Source organism: Bactrocera tryoni, chromosome 5, assembly GCF_016617805.1.
Source record: "Bactrocera tryoni isolate S06 chromosome 5, CSIRO_BtryS06_freeze2, whole genome shotgun sequence".
Lineage (NCBI taxonomy): Eukaryota > Metazoa > Arthropoda > Insecta > Diptera > Tephritidae > Bactrocera > Bactrocera tryoni.
In genome coordinates, this window is record NC_052503.1 from 57446895 (window position 1) to 57465205 (window position 18311).

An 18311-nucleotide genomic window follows, 5' to 3' on the forward strand; every position below is an offset into this window, starting at 1 on the left:
TTCAATTGACTCAAAACAGTTTCAACGGAGCGGTCGTTTGAGTTTGCTGAATAGCCACAAATCACGCGGAGTTAAATCAGCCGAATACTGTGGTTGCGGCACAATATTGGTTGAAATATTGGAGAAAAACTCACCGATAATTATTGCAGTATGCGACGGTGCAATAGCGTGGTGGAAAACCAAGAGTTCTCGACCCATAATCCCGGTATCTTTATACAAATAGCTTTGCGCAAACGATGCATAACACTCAAAGAGTATTCCTTGTTGACAGTTTGGCCGGTCCGAAAGGGCATCACATCTCGATAATCGACGAAAACTGTCGACATCACCTTGTATTTTGACTAGCTTTGACGTGGTTTTTTCGGCTTCGGCTCACCTTTGCCACGACATCCGACTAATTGATCGTCTGAACGTTTCGGCACCAGAAATTTGATTCCGCACACAACATTTAATGGTACTTTTCTGTTGAATAATTCCACTCATCGTAAAAATCGCCGAATCCATTTTATGTACTTCAGAAAGACAAGCGTATACTAAACACCAATGATTATTTCGATGTGATATTTGGGACAGCTGTCACTGACAGTCTAACCAACCAAAAATAAATATTTCAACGAATGTGTTGTCGCGCGAAATCTAAACTAAAAAGTCTTACAATTTTTTATGCACAGCAGTGTACCAAGTAATATTTTTTTCAATTTAAACTATAATTAATCAAAATCATTCATATTTGCAGTTAAAATACGATATGTATCGCTTAAAATCTTAATTAAATAAAAAGATTCCGATTTAGATATAAATGCAATGATGTTTTCTTCTCCATTCCACAGCTAATCGCCTTTGTATAGCTTAACTAGCAATTGTCCATAAGCCATAAGAAGTATTTACGAATTTTGCGGATGTTCTATACTAACGCTATATACTTGTAATTAACTGTGTTGCCCTAATCTAAAATATTCTCCCTGATTTACATATATCAATATCAATTTACATTTAGTGAGTCTCGTGTTGTGATGAAGGTTCTATTGGTTGAAATCAGCGTTTAAAAAACTACGCTACTCCCGTAGCATTTAATTTTGCTATTGCTACCGCTCTCACTTTGTCGGGAGCCATAGCATCCCATGTGTAACTGTAGATAGATAGATAGATAAATAATTGAGCAATGCACCGCGACCTTAGGTCTATTGTGCCCTCTCCTAACTCACATGGACGAACTAAGCCCCAGTATATTGATAAAGTCCAATATCCTACTGGGTGCTAGTGAGGCGATGTGTAACTGTAGCACATGAAAATTTTTATTAGCTCTGCTCTACTACCGCTACCAATTTACGCCAGAGCATAGCACAGCACTTCATTTTTGGCTATTGCTACAGCTATAGTTTTTTACCTAACAAAACTCCGAGCAGAGCAGAGGACGTACTTTTACATTGTTATGCTATGGCTCTGCTATGACTCCCGACAAAATGAGAGCGGTAGCTATAGCATAGCAATAATTCTAGGAATTTTGCTGCTACGGAGTAGTAAAAGAAAACTCTGGTTGAAATACAGCAATTTTTATTTAGCAAATTATTTAAAAAAATCGGCAAAAAACTAAATTATTTTGAAGTATCGAGGTTCTTAGTAGACACACACGATTTTGAATTGTCATAAGGGCACTTGATTGATGTTTACAAGTGCATAAGTGTGTGTAATTTAGTATCTACCATTTTGGGCTGATGATATTTTAAAGGTATACATTTTGATTTTAATGAATACATTTACTAGCGAATTTTTGCCTGTTCTCAAATCTCCAGCAAATGATCGATGAAAATAAATTTAGCTTCTATCGCCAATATGCTTATGCAGTCAAAAAGCTCAATCTTACTAAAAAAAAAAAACAAATAAATGTTTGTCAAAACATCGGTTTCCTCGGTTTAAATATTTGACCGATTTCATTGCCTCAAGAGCTTTAGTCTTAAACTCATAGAAGACTCGGAACAATTCTTAAAGAACTACTGCAAATATTTGGACCGATATAAATGAATCGGTCATTGGGAATAGAAGCGCTCTCTCGTCGTAAATTTAAATTACCCAATAGAAATACTCATGATTTAAGCAGAGTTCGGCTTATGCATTAACTAAGTATCAATAGGGATTTGGCACGAATATGCTAAGTCGGTGCTTGTGATGCCACATTACACACCCATATTGCAAGTATATGTTTCTGTGACTGTCACTGCACAAATTCTCCGCTGCGCGCTGCTTGTTTAGCCCTACGATGCTAAACATTGTTGAGTTGTTGAGCTATTTGCACACGATATTGGCGGCTGCATTAGTGCATTTACGCAATATCGGTCGTGTAACCAACACATGCAACCCTGCCACAGCGCCTGCGCCTGTGTGAATGCGTGCATATTTCATTCACTGATTGTCGCCATTTGCTTTGCGCTTCGATTTGCCATTTGCTTTATTTGCACTGCTATCTCCACGCTTGCACAATGCCTTCCTGCGAACGCTGCCTTTGTATTTGTTTTTAATTAGTTTTTTGTTTACATTTGGAAATTTAGTTTAATTGGCTTGCACTTTACTGTATCGATATTTGCCTTCGTGCGGAGTGTGTCATTGCCCCCCACTGGAGGCGACTCCAGTGCTGGCTTTTTCTTTAGCATCAGTCGTAAGTACATGTGCATGTGAGTGGGTGTGAAAATCTCTGCGCGTCTGATTTTGCAACTATTTGTCGATGGTATTTGTGTGTGTGTGAGCGGTTATTGCATTGTGACTTGGTGCAACAGCGGGTAATCGCTGTCATTTGCTACCCATTAATGGACTTGAATGCAATTAAATTTATTTATTTTTGTTGAGCACACAAGTAACTTAAGACAATTAGAAATTGAAAGTCAATAAGAGGTTGTGTGTGCGTAATTCTATTTTCAAAACTTTTTATTTTTCTTTGTTTGCAAAAAAATTATATAATCCTTCTACTTACCACATGACTTGCGTCAGCGACGCCGGATTTGCGACATATTCGCAGTTGAGCAGCACGGTGTCGCTGGTGTTTACCGTAATCTCGGGTGGGCTGACCTTAACCACTGGCGGATCTATATATAGAAAATGTAGAAATGCACGGAAAGGGCTTTATGTAACACTTGTTTGCTTTAGCTTTTTTGTTGCTGTTGATTTTGTAGTTTTCGATAGCGTGCAACTTACACAAGACTTCCAGCGTCAGCGAAGATGTGAATGGTTTTTCGCGGTTTATCTGCAGCACCACGTTGTCCGCATCGCACCGGAAAATCATGTCATTCTCGAAGCGTGTCGCGTTGAAGATAAGCTCCGACTGCGTGTGATACGTGCCGTCGTCCTTCTCGAACTGACGATTGCGTTATGAAAGGACGAATATATATGAAGTATAGTTATGAAATGCATTGGAAAAGTTTAAAGTTCTACTCAGTGTATTTGTATGAGCTTGAAGGTGGGTCAACTCAAAAAGTGCAGTTATAATATATTTCATTTGGTATTTTTAGGAACAAATTTCTGAGTTAACTTGTTAAAGAAATTCATAATTAATTTTAAATACTTGAGTTCACTTACCGCCTTCGTTCTAATTTCGGTTAAATCGTTCTCTTCGGGACTTATGACTGTTGAGGAATTGAACCACGTCAAATTCACTGCTGGTCGAGCGCCATGAATCTGAAATTATTTAAAGTACGAGAAATTAAAACTTCAGTAATGAAATATTTAATGGTGGGAACTGCTGAAATTAGAAAATTTGGAATTTGTGCAAAATTTCACTAGTTTTAAACGCGAACATATTTTATCATATTTTGATTCAATATTTTATTATATAATTACTTTGATCCTCGCTGAACGTTTTTCTTTCCAAATATTGAGCCGGTCTTATCTCATGCCATTTAATATGATAAGAAGAGGCAGATTAGTTAACCTATTTCCATAAATTAAACATATAGAAATTTTTAGCAGGTGACTGGGCCAAGTGAAGCAACCATTCATAAGTGCTTTGCTATCATTAATATAGGTCATACGAGCACCAAGAGTAATGATGGACTTGAACTAATATTCATTACGTAAGAAAACAGCTGTCTTAAGACGAACGGTGGAGAGTACTAAGTCGAACTAACTAACCAGTTTTCAACCGAATTGGCAGAACTCACGTAGTAAGGCTGCAATGTGTTTCACTTCTTCCTTTGATGGAGGAGTCCTTCTTTTTGCGATAAAACAGTTCCGAAGCCTACGGTTTCTATAAATAGTTATATCTAATTGCAACTCTAAAGTTTTAATAACAATTAAAACAAGTAAAGAAGGGTTGTGTTCGGATGTAACCGAATATTGTATACCCCCGCAACTTGCCAAGACCAAACCCTTTTTAGAAAAACACGCTCCCTCAATTTTATTAAAATAATTCACGATTTTGCCGTTATAATATATGAGGTATTTTCAACTGGAAGTATGAAAATCGTTCTATTAAGGCTAGATAATTTAATGGCCCGATTCAACCCATTTTTGATATATAGGCACACTATTATTTGGAAAGAAATTTTTCCGCATTTGTATAATATATCTCACGGACTGACCGATATTTTCGATGAAAAGTTCGCAATCGGAACTCTAATCCACATATTCGGTACCTGTGGTCTTGAATATTTTTTGTCCGATTTGGACACTTTTTGGTCATAAGGTGATATATAGGTGCATTGGTTGTAGTCCAATTTCAGGAATGTCAAGGAGTTGGTCCTGACATATGGCTTTTCATCTTTCATTTTTAAAAACGTCTCCAACACAGTCCTCTTGTGTCAACCTAGATATAAAATTTAATGCCTTTGGACTATTTATCGATTTAAGGCGCGTACGCACACGGACAGACGGACGGAGGGACAGAGAGACAGTCACTCAGATTTCAACTCGTCTCGTTATCTGGATCATTTATATATGCATAACCCTATTTCCAACGACCTTATTTTTAGCTGATACAAACAACCCTTAGGTGAAAAAACTATTATACTCTGTAGCAATATGTTGCAAAATTATCCAAATTTTCCATCACGTACAGCCCCTTGACTATACAAGTAGTTAAAATCGCAAAACGTCGAACGTGTTATACAATTTTTACTATCATTTTCGGTTTTAGGAGCCCAAAAGTAGTAAAAATACAGCCACTAACATCACCGTCGCAAAATGACTGTAAGCTAGTATGATTACTTACGGGATTTTTTTTTTACTGATAGGTATGCTTTCAGTAAATATATCTAAGTATATGAACTTTAAAATGGAAATCTTTTAAAGGACATTCATGTGTGAACAAACTTGTCAAAATAAGTCAACTGCAATTATGCAGTATTTACATACTATAATTTTCTGAGAATATATGCGCACATTTCTTTTAGTAATTCTCTAATAATTAAGTTCACAGCTAAAGATGATAACTTGCCATTGTGCCATTGGCTGCAAATTGAATTTATTGCCATTGATTGAAAGTAAAATTAATTAACACAGTTTTCAACGCCAATACACACGCACATGATCATTTGCCTTTGACTTATGATGAAGAATACAATTTTCCGTTGCAGAAGCTGAACCAAGAACAATAAACTATCAATTAAACGCCTATTATGCATTGATCTAAATAACTGTCTGAAGGCAAAATGCTACATGTGTGTATGTTTGCCCGCTCGCTTCAGCAAACAACAGCTGTAACGGCACAATCGATGTAACGAATTATACAAAAAGCTATTAAAATTACAATAAAAAGCAATTTGCCGCATATACATAACTTGACACGAATGCCAGCGAACAATACACATTCATAGAGCAAATACCATTATGCCGTCAGGTATGTATGTGTATTTGTGAGCCTGTTTATGCGAAAGGATTTACATGAAAAAACTAGAGTTTTGACATACATACATACAGGCACGTATTGATTTATACATATGTGCATATTAAGTGTTAAGTTTTATACACTTGCAACATGTTCCTACAGAGTATAATAGTTTCGTTCATCTAACGGTGAATCTTGATGAAACTTGGTAGACATGGCACCTTAAGAAGTTTGGTATTGTAACCGAACTACTGCCACGCAAAATCGAAATTAAACGATAGAGCCCTAAATTTACACTCAGGATGGAACATGGGGCTTACATAAATTAAAATTCGGCCGAAGGTCGTAATACCCCCCATATTTAGTTGAAAATCCATTTCCCGGGACCTATTCTTCCGCTATCAACCAAATTCAGGATATCGATATTCCCCATATAATACAATTTAAATACCAATTCCACTATACAAATAAAGCACCAATTAATATAACAAAAAATTTCCAAATCGAACCGAAATGGTTTAACCCTCCCGAATATGTGGACCCAGTGCCTTTAGTTGTATTTTTACCAAAAATATCGGTCAATATGTGAGAGATATAATATAATTTTGAAGATAGCGCTTTCCTGATAATAGTAATTCTGTTTATCAAAAATGGGTTCAATCACGTCAATAATTCCCTGAGACGCCATATACCTATAATAAAGATTTTCGAACTTCCGGATGACTTTATATCGCGTATATCGGCCAATATGTGAATTATCTTAATGAAAATGAAAATATTTTAATAATAAAATTGTATCTTTCTGCTTAAAATTAAATTTTCGAAAATTCGGCTGACTAATGAAACCCAAAGAGCTTTTAATTGATATGTGGCATTTTAATATTACTTGTATGTGTTATTGGCTAAAATAGATAAAATCGATTGAGGATGACTTAGTGTAATTTTCGCCTTGATTATAATCCATTCAAGATTTCATCGAACAATGAAGTTGAACTTTTATGCTACATTTTGCAATATTGCCAACACCTGAAGTTATTTAGCCGGCTGTTATCCTTGCAACTTGTAAGAGAATAAAATGTTCGGTTACGCCCGAACTTAGCTCTTCCTTGCTTGTTAATTTGATGCATACGTGCATAAGTTTACGTGTATATCTGATATACAGGGTGGTTCATATATGGAACGGAAAATTTCTTCTTATTGGGTTTGTTGTTTGAAGTGTCAGTTTAGAAGTCCTCATCAAAAACTCTTTTATATTTATTATACAAGAGCGTTTCTGAAATTTTTGGATTTCATTATTATTGTTCAGAATTCGTTTCTAAGCATTTCTTCCAATATAATATCGTCTGTGTTTGGAAATTTTCGCTCAGCACTAAACTCTCATTTGTGCTATTGACAGAAGTGAGAATGAAAAAGTGTATTCACCCGTATGATCTAATGATACTAGTAAACTCGAATGAAGAAGAAAATGCAACTTCGATGTGGAATTCTGAAAGAATTTTTCAAATTATCAATGAAATTACTGGATACCACACTTTTTCGGTTAATATTTATCGGAAGCATTAGGCATCTATTCGGGATTTTTCTGCTCCCTACCTTTAGGCACTACTCTCCTAAAATGTCCTTTTAAGAGCAATAAGAGAGCAAAAGAGTTAACTTCGATAGAAGAAAGTATGTAATTGCCTCATTAAATCAACATATATATGCATAAAGGCTTTCTTTTCGTTTAGCAGATATTAGAAAAATTTTTTGTATCGTGAATGAGTCCAATATGAAATAAGTGTTTTACATGACACTAAAATTAGTTTATTTTAGTTAAATTAATACTTGATTTAGAATAAAATTTGATTGTAAAGCATAAGGCAGCGCCACTGCTATAAGAAAGAAGAATTTTTCGGCAAAGAAAGACAACGTTTATGGAATTGGGCTTGAGGACAAGGTATAACCTTGTACTAGTAATTACTGTGTGTTTGTTTATTTGGTATAGTTTGTTGTTTGACCATTCTCTAACGCTTGGCGGTTTGAAGACAACTATTACCAATGCATTTGTACCACCCTTTAAACACTATGTAATATCGAATTTGCTACTCAAAACTGGTTAGCGCTTGCAAAACGCCTCATTGTAACAATTTTAAACGTTACAATTCTATTAAAGCATCAAATTGTCGACCCGTAAACACACTGACGTAAACACCTATACACATATGTGTATACATACATATATCCCTCCACTCCGACATTTTCATTTATGCTTGTTAAAATTTTCATGAAGAAAAATCAAAGTAATAATTGACAGTTAATTATTGGCAATTACCCCACGGCATCGTGTGCTCTTGCACCATGTCCACACGTATCATACGAGTATATGCAAATGTAGATAGTTGTTACGAACTAGCTAGTTGTCAACTTGCATGTAGGGAAGCCTTTATTGGAAAGGCTCATGGTTATTGATTAAATAGTGCCTTATAACAACGTCAATAATGGAGGCTAATTTACAATATCTGAGGCAATAGATGGAACATTTGTATGAAGAAATATGGCAAAGAATATGTAAGTGATTTGAATATTTGAAAATGGAAAATAAAACTCTAAATATCTACATTTTGGATATCAAAATAGTGAAAATTTAGAAACATTTAACTCTTTAAAAAAAAAAATAAAAATTGCTATTTTAAATAACTAACGAACTGAGATGAAAACTTTATAATGAGCATTTTGTAATTCGTTTATTTAAGGGGCTGTCTGAAAAGCCTTAATGCTCTAGGCTAGCCTTAGTTTGTTCCATAAATCACGGCTGTTTGCGGAAAATTTTAAAGAATATACGTCGGCAAACAGGAAGCGTTAAATTTGCCGAAACTATTAGGTTAGGTTCTTCTAGTCGGTCTGGTAAATCTTTGTTTTATCCTTCCCTTATCTTCAAATGTGAATTATGTTTCAAGAATGAATTATCTTAGTCGGTTATCTTGTAAGACATTACTTCACTTTTTAGTTTTTTTCTCGGATATAAAAGAACAACTAATTCTTAGGACAATTTACTCATTTTAAGAGTTGTTAAGTTATTTTTTATATTTAGACATATGTTTTGAAATTTCGTAGCGGTCACAATTACTTGTTGATGGTTCAGCTTCAAAATACTACATACATTCGTTCTTATATCATGCAAGTTAAAATACACTCTTCTTGAACCGAATCGTTTTAAGAACAGTCTATTTGTAGGCGTGGATAGTCCGCATACGAGTATATTAGAATAAAATATTCAGTTTGATTGGATTTTATTTGGTCATGGTCATTCAGAGATGCTGTCAGTGTTCATAACTCATTGAAAAAGAAGTTTATAGAAAGTTTTAACTTTCCACGTAAATTTCCTTAAATTATTCAGAGTTTTGTTCCTTAAAAAATTTCCATTATTATTTTTATAAGAAAAAGTGAGAAAATGTAAAAACTTAGACTATTTTAGCTTAATTAGTTAGTAATATTCAAACCACAACACTTACATCACATGTCAGCACCACTTTGCTGCCCTGCACTGTATGATGCTCCACACCATTGATGGATATGCTCGTCGGACGCACTGCAAATGACATAAAAGGAAAGGTAAATAAATCAGAATCAATAAAAGGGATGAAGTAAGGAATTCTAAAATTGCATTAGACAATAGTCAGCCAGGTGAAAAACGGCCAATTTCTCTACGTTGCAATGAAAAATTGATAAATAAATGGTCGGTATTGTTGGCAATTATGCCATTGTGTCACCGTAAGCATTCGCCACACCAACTTGACGCAAGCTTTTAAGGCACAAATAACTTTTATTTTGTGTTTTGTTGCTTCAGTATTCTTTCTCTGCCTACATAATTAATAACAGCAATTTAGATGGCATCTAACTTTTAGCTACCCTTTTCAAATCGCTCCCGAAGCATGTGCGAATGGCAAGAAAGGACGAAGGGGAAAAGAAAAAGCCTAAAGCATAGCAAAGCATTCCTGTGGCACGTAGCTCACACACGCGCCCACTGTCATTTTCATTCTATTCCATACAATGAGAGAGGGCATCAATCAATTTTGCTGTCAGCTTAGTTTTATTTTTTTTATGTTTTGCTTTTTGCCTTTGTCCAATTACACTTAAGTATTTAATGCTATTGTTCTAACTTCCTCGCACCATTTCTCAAACTTTTTTACGGGTACAGGCATATTTTTTTTGTTATAATTAAGTGGTTTTGCATATTGAAGTGTACGCGAGTTTTAGTTTTCCTGCGACTAAAGTGCTTAATTAAGTGACGCCTCCGTCTCTTAAATGTGGCTTTCATTAATTTTCCTCTTACACTTAAACACTTACATATATTCTGACACGTGTATTATGTTTATAGTTATTATGTAAATATGTTTGTATCAAAATATACCGTATTATTCTTTGGTATTGAATAGAGTGGAGTAAGTTATGGTTTTAAGTATTTAAAAAATGCATGTCTACTTATTGGGTTTGACATAAACTTCAGTATAGCAGTATATTTGGACGCGAGTGTATGTTCTTTTCCGTCTTTGGTTCTTCCCGTCTAACAATATTCACTACCCTTTCTTTGGAATTAATGATTATGTTACAATTCTTCTGTTTAAAAAATCAAAACTCTCTACTAAAGGCTTAGTCGCGACCTTAATTAAATAAATTTCCATATGGCTTTAGTTGTTGTTTCATTTCAATTTCTTCCATCAAAATTATGTTGACGTGTTGCGTAAGTTGGTGTGATATTTTGTGTCTGAATTTAATTAATTACTTTAATTTGAGTAGCGTGACCTTTTCAATTTGCAAATAAACTTGCGATCTCACATCAGATTATGCAATTTCCTTAAGTTTTAACTGCATGTTACAATATTCATAAACAGTGTTGCCACTTTACTAAAATTTTTAGAGTTAATAAGTGTTAAATTGTTTTTCGAAGCAGCCCTGCAACGAGTACTAAGCAGTGTACACAAATTTTCCCAATAAAAAGTTTTACAACACTTTTTTTCGTTTTTCACTAATGACATTCTATTTTTATGGTATTTAAAAAAAGAAACTTAACATAGCAACACTACTGATGGTGCAATATATTTTCTGTAATTACCTTGTAAATCGACACGAAACTTATTGATTAGCTTATTTGGCAGAGCTGCGGACTCGACGCGACATTCAATATCTCTCGCCAGATCGTCACGTGACAACTCCAAATTCAACTCCAGCGTGGCAGTAAACAGGCCATCCGTCTCAACATAGGAGGCGGAATCTGTGCAAAATAAAACAGAAATTTATACTAAAAATATAATTATTTAAAATTAAATTTACATATATGTTTTTTTGACAAAATTGTTTTTTATGAATTCATTTGAAAAAAACTCATCAGATATGGTTGAAAAGTGTTAGTAATTTTTATGTCATCTTAAGACTCTTTATTGACATTTTTTATTAATAGCACCTAGTGTCTTTTTATCTTTACTGTGATTCCGAGATAAAGGTTGCATTTTAAATTCCAAACAGCTTTAGGGGTGTGAGTGAGATACAGCAGTCATGAAATTTACAACTATTTTTAATTGAAAACTAAATAAAGTTGAATTAATATTATGTAGGACATTCTCACGTGTGAATTTTTCATTAGAAGTTAGTTCTTCTTTATTACAGAATCTTCAGAGGAATTTTATAATAATAATTAGTGATTATTTCAAACAATAAAGGCTGAAAAAGGGAGTTATTTCTTGATGGTGCAGCTTCCTAAGCTGTTTGATTCGATTCGATTCTCTTCTTCGATAGCTTGAAGGAAACTTAACTTCTTTCTCTAACGATCTGGGGGGAAGTAAATTCAAAAGATATAAGAACTGGAGTTACATGTTCTGACACACTACAAGTACATACAGAAATATCATTTTTAAGAGATATTAGTTACTATATAATCCGACTGAGAAGCGTTATTTCAAAAAATTAAAAAATTAAAAAGTCAGATGGACAGTCCAACTCAAAGTTACGTTTTATACTTCTTGAATGGTATAACTGATTTGATTTGAAAGATTAGACTTGTGTCAACAGAAAGTTATGCTTACTTCGATCGTAAACAACTTGCGCTAAGGATTGGAGGTCAAATTAATTGCGATTTATTAGAAATTGTACTGAAGAATGTTTTTGAATATTTTAAAAGCTTTAGGCCCAAAATAAAATGTTGAGTTTTGTCCATAAATTTTATCCTTTACATATACTCCGCGCCAAAAGTTTCATAAAAGGTTTGTACTGCAATCAAGCCTTTTATCAACTCAAGTAACTTTTCAATTACACTTCTTCCGATTTCCACCTCTTGTAGCTGCCATCATTAACAGTTGAGTCAAAGTGACGTATACAAGACACCTTAACTACAGCAACAACAATTAAGACGGACGCATGAACGTATAAAAATGTAATTGAGCAAATCACTTAAAAGGTCGCACGTAGAAAAGGACGAATTTAGATAACGGTTAAAAAGTGAGCGAAAAGAGATTATACTTTGTGAAAGCGTAAATAAATTTCTAAAATTCGCAGTACACCCCAAGTCGGATGAAATAAATTGAGTAAATGGCCAACAGAAAAGAAAGAATATCTTTTGAGATTTATGTTGCTGGAAAAAACAAACCTCGCCGGAAATTATTAGCGAAATCAGAAACTTCACAGAGCCATAAAAAGCGTTGGAGAATTAAAAAGCAGCTCGTTTTATGCAAGAAATTGTACCAAGAAGCATGCTTAGGTGTACGCGCGAGTGGAATTTGCTTTGAATCAGGCTTCTTGCTTTTGCTGCGATACGCGTAAGTATTTCGCCCGGAATTCCGTTGAAGTAATGGCTTGTCTCTTTGGCGCATTAATTTTTGCTATAAGCATATATACCTCACGCAAGAGCCTCAGTGAGTGTTGTAGGTGTATGTGTAGGTCCTGCTCTACGTCCGGTCAAGCGGTGGCTAACGTGCTTTGCATTACACTTTTGTTCGGATTCTTTGCACCTTCCATTTAGAGGTTGTTTTTGTTTTATTATCTTTGCTTACTCCTTAAAACAACCAATTAATTTGGTGGCACAATCATCGTTAAAAAGGTTACCAGCGGTGTGAAGGAGGCAAAAGGGACATCCAAGAAGAGTGAGTGTGCGCCATTTTTATGCTACGCCAGCGAGTAAGCTGAGAAATTTAATGCAATTGCTTTTTTATGCATGGCAATAAAAAAGATTTTATTAGCAACGCTCTCAGTGATTTTACAACAACACTCGGTCGTGCCAGTGTGTGTGCGTGAACTCCTGGTGAGCGTTCGATGCCTTTTAACGGGTGTTTTTTCGTAACTTGTGCGCACCACTGTTCATCCTTAAAAGCGGACTTAGTCTGATCCTTTCACACTTTTTTTTTCTTCGCAGCTCTCTGCATGTGTACCTCTATTGAGCGTTGTCTGATAAGACGCTGCTAAAATCCACAAGTTTTTTATGCGCTCAAAGCATTTTTTTCGTTTGCTAATAAATTTCACAGCAGACACGCATTCGTCTTGCTCGAATGAAGCCGCATCGTTTGGTGCAATAAGCAGAGTGGAATACGGTACATTCAAAGTGTTAAGTCCGCCATCGAAGTTTCCTCGGCTTACGCTGGGCGTGTATGGTCGTAAATTTCTGTCGTGCGTAATGTTTCAGCAGGACTTTTGACTGAGATTAGCCTTAAGTGGCAGCTCAAGTGGTTGACCTGCACCATCACAAGTTGGTGCAGCACATAAAAGTTGAAAAAAGAAATACACGCACACACACATACAAAAATAATATAAACGTTTAAATTTTAAGCGAATGGATTTTTATTTTGAACAGACTCACTCCAGTAGAGCTGCGTTTACAACTTATAATTTGCTGATACTGAAAAATAAGTAATTGAGAGCATCTACAGAGAATGATGTCAACTTGGTTGCTATAAACTAAAATTCATTGACAGCCCTGAACTCGATAACCCAAGAAAACACAAGTTATGATAATATTACTTGCAAATAAAGGTAACATGACGTCCTGCCTGAAGGTGTTTGTCTTGAAGGTATGCAGAACTCTAAACAGAAAGTTCCCTGATTATTAGAAAAGCTTGATGGCTTTTAACTGGCTTGGGGTCAAAAAATTTCACTTCCGACCGCACTAACATATAGAACATTAACATAAAATACTTAAAGTTTTTATAAAAATTTGAAATCATGTTATTCGTAGCTTTTCTTTTCTTTTATTTCCATTTCAGTTTCTGAGCTTTAAGCAAACTTTACCTATTTTGAGTTAATTATCTAACTAATATTGTTGATTGTTAGTGTGAAAATGTTCATCTACTTACGCGTCAATAGTCGCTTATTCCCCCGCCACCAGCCGACCTGTGGTTGCGGTCGTGTATTCTGTACGACACACGACACTTTTAGTGACTGCCGCTCCTGCATGGGTCCAATGACGGAACCATTCTCAATGCGATCGCCCTTCTCATCCAGAATCACAACCTCCGTTGGTGGCACTGCTCAGTCAACAACAACAACCAAATAGTCGTATGCACAAATTACGCCAATCGCCACGTTGTCGGGTGTACATATGTATGCATGTGTGTGGGTGGGTGTGTAGGTGATACATTCGTCGTTTGAGTGTTGTATAGATGTTACAGAAGTATAACGGTTATCAGGTTGTGTGTGTTGTTGGTTGACAATAGGACAGATACATTTATGTGAATGTAGTGTTGTTGTGTTTAACGTTGCGTTGACAATACAGCAAGTGTTTTAGGGATTGGTATTTGCGGTAGTTGTTGTTGTAGTAGTAGTTGATTTATTGTGTTGATACATTCAAGAAGAATTCGTGAGTTTGTAGAGGCAAAATTAATAATTGAGTAAATCTTACGGAATTTCATTTCTAAACTATAAAAAATTAATAATTCTTTGAAAAAGAGAAAATAATTCTCTAAATAACACAAGGTTTTTAGGTTATTTTTTTTAAATAAATTTTTTAAACAAAATAAATTTTGAACTAAAATTCGACTAATTTTAAATTAGATTTAAACGATTTTCCACTCAAATCAAAATGAAAAGTCAAAAACGGAAGCATAAAACGAAATTACATGTGCCAAATGAAATGAAAATGAAACGAAACAATAACAACTAAAACTGAAACTAGTTTATTCCATTTGAACTATATAAAAAATTGTGAGTTTTATAAAAATTGTTTTTGTTTAGTAATTTACCAATATTTTCTACGTTTTTGTTTTTGAAAAAAAGGTTAATTTGCATTTTGATTTAATTTTTCGTGTGAGTTTTTAGCAGTAACATAATAAAATGTAACGAAAGATCACAAAGTAAACGAATTTAAGGTTATGTTGTATGCACACATTTCAATTTGACATTCATTGATTCAATCCGATTTAATTGGGTTTGGCGGGTGTTAAAGGCGAGTTTTTTTGTATTTTTGGTTTTTTTTTTATTATTTGGTATTCATACAGGCATATATTTATATTTAATTTATTTTGCATATATGTAAAACATTTCATTTGCATTTTGCATATACAAATCCATGATGATGATGTTGACGAGCGTTTTTGGTTTGGTTTTGTAGTAGTAGTAGTACGAGTACGAGTAGTAGTAGAAGAGAGCGGTGGGAATGGGGTTTATCAAAAGTACAATCAGTTAAAAAAATCGCATGATATTTTATTTTTGTTCAATGAATTATGAAATCCAACATGAAATACAAAAAAAAATAAAATATTATTTACAAAATAAAATTGCATTCAAAATTTTATGAATAATAAATTTTAAGCGCATGAAAAGCGGACAGTGAGTTAGTAAGTGATGTATAGTAACACAATATCGGGAATGAAAGAGCATTCACTGTTTTTATTGAGCAATGAAAATTGTAGTAAAATATTAAAACTTTATGCAACGCTGAGATGACATTCACATTTGATAAGTTTTTGTGTTGCGATCATTATTGGAGACTATAAAAAAGCGTAAAACAATTTTAATAGTGTTAGTATGTAATTTTAATTGCGTTAGTAGGTAATAAATGAGCGCAGAATAAAATAAATGAGTGAATGAATTTTTGGGATACCTCTTGCGCGAAAAAACGCACTCGGTTTGAGTATTTTTCATCAATTTATATTTTTATGAGCTTGCTTTGACAAAAACGGAAAGTTTTTTTGAGAGTTAGGTAGAAATATGGATATGGAAAAAAGAAAAGGGTTCTTACAATGATCCGTGCAGAAGTTTACGATTTTTTTTTGCCTAGAGGGTCAAAACCTAACACATTTGATTCTGAGAGGCGAAGCAACTGTAAAATGTAGCAGTAGTTGAAATCGAGGGAAATACGTTCACGATTAGAATATTCTCAAAGGAAATTGTCAGAACGACAAGCATTTAAAATTTCTATTATATAATATAAACCGCCTACGGTTCGCCAATTCTATGTTTACTTTTGAGCGCTGCTCTATACAAAAGAATACATGGATACCACACAAAATGATTTATCGGTTTTTTAAACGCTACCAGCTTTTTTTATATACTTTACGGCAGTTTTATTTTTTCTTGAACAAGCGGAGCACATTTGCGCATTCATCAGAAGATCTGGTAGCATCGTAAATTCTGGTAGTCGGTATGAACAACTGGTATAGCTTGTTCGATTCGGTGGCTTGATGAATCGAAGACAGCTTCTTCTTTTAAGTTTAGAGGTTACATTTATCAAAACATTTAGACTAGGGTTCACTTCATTAATGTGCAAATGACTTAAACAACTAAAAACCGAAAATTGTTTCATGTCGCATGTGTGTTAGTGCAAATAGGGTATAACAAAAATTGGTAATCCTACATGTAATGACAACTCTATGCAAAAAACAACAACACATACAGCAGTTGGCATGCAAAGCGCAAAATACATGCGAGAAAAATGACAAACATTTTGCAAATGTTTAATATTTTAAGCAGAGATGGCAACATTTTTTCTTTATTCATTTATTTGACAGCAAACTTAAAGAGATAAAAGCCAAAAAGACAAAAAATAATAAGTGGCAAGTAAAAATATATTAAATAAAGCACAAAGTAGATTACATAAGAATATAATCATCCAATTTCGCAACTTAAACAAAAAGAAAAAAATTTTTACATGCAAAATGCAATTAATGCAACAAATTAAGCTCTTTCAGGAAATAAATTTATACAGTATATAAGTAGTTAAAGTATAAACCATACAAATTTCGAAAAAAATTTAGAAAAGTGGAAATTATTTAGCTTACCTAAGACATTCAACTCGACACGATATCCGTTGAAATTATCACACGTTTCGATTGGTATAAGAAATGTTGTATCACAAAGATAGATATCCTCATCAGATATTTTTAAGTCCTTTATTACTAATCTAAATGGATTTTGCTCCACTGTGACTCTGCAAAAAATATTAAGAAATGTTTAAAAAATTTATAAAATTATTTTAACATAGTTTCGAAAGAATAAATTGGTGTTTCATTATTAATGTAAAGTCAACAACTAAATATTTAGTCAGGGCGATTTTTGAAAACTGTAAATTTATAATTATAGTAGACATAAATTCTACTCTATAAGAGTTTTAAGTACAAAAGTAATGCACCCAAAATTTGCCAGCTTTTTTATACTCTCGCAACAATGTTGCTAAGGAGAGTATAATACAGGGTTACCCACTCGAAGTGTTACCTATTCAAACGACTATAATTTTTTAGTTTGATAATATTTTTATTGATTCCAATGACAAAAATGTATGAAAATAATCAAAAATTTAGAATCCATTCACTTTAGCTCGATATGGCCACCTTTTGCCTTGACTATGGCCCTCAAACGGTCAAAAAACGAGTTGCATGCTGCACGAATGTGAGCTTGTGGTATTTTGGCCCATTCACGTACAATCGCTTTCTTGAGCGCATCCATACTGGTGTATTTTTTAGTCCGCACCTTGCTCTCTAAAATGGAGCAGATGGAAAAGTCCATCGGATTTGCGTCTGGTGAATTCGAAAGCCATTGTGTCGACGAAATGAAGCGTGGAACATGATTTTTTAACCACTCTTGGTTAATTCTCGCTTTATGTGACGGCGCCGAGTCTTGTTGGAACGTCCATTCTTTCCGGCCGAAGTGTTTACGTGCCCACTGCTCTAAAGCACCTTCCAAAATATTTTCACGATAATAAGTCGCATTTACTTTGACACCAGGCTCGATGAAAACGACTGGAGAGCGCCCATCAGCGGTCACGGCAGCCCATACCATCACTTGCGATGGGAAATTACTTCGGGTGGCCATTCGTAGGCTTAAATTCTCGTACGTGCGTTCGGTCAAGTAAACACGGTCATTTTGAGAGTTTATGAATTGCTCAATAGGGAAATTCTTCTCATCAGAAAACACAATGTTCGGAAATTCGCCACGTTCGTGCAAGTGTAACAACTCCTTCGCTCTTTCGAGTCTAACTTTTTTTTGCTGCGGTGTAAGATTGTGTCCTTTTTGGAACTTGTAAGGCTTGACCTTTAGCTCATTT

At 34.5% G+C, this 18311-nt stretch overlaps 1 protein-coding gene across 9 annotated transcripts in view; it reads right to left on the reverse strand.

The window, feature by feature from the left end:
- The window catches only part of LOC120778691 (hemicentin-1), a 532407-nt gene that overhangs the window by 59760 nt on the left and 454336 nt on the right, over positions 1-18311 (reverse strand). For all 9 annotated transcript variants that reach the window (XM_040110644.1, XM_040110643.1, XM_040110645.1 and 6 more), the window contains exons 4-10: positions 17050-17198; positions 14128-14298; positions 10905-11063; positions 9304-9380; positions 3568-3666; positions 3187-3346; positions 2966-3077 (exon numbers count right to left, since the gene is read on the reverse strand). In XM_040110644.1, coding sequence (XP_039966578.1) covers positions 2966-3077; positions 3187-3346; positions 3568-3666; positions 9304-9380; positions 10905-11063; positions 14128-14298; positions 17050-17198 — 927 coding nt within the window. The remainder of the gene's footprint in view (positions 1-2965; positions 3078-3186; positions 3347-3567; positions 3667-9303; positions 9381-10904; positions 11064-14127; positions 14299-17049; positions 17199-18311) is intronic.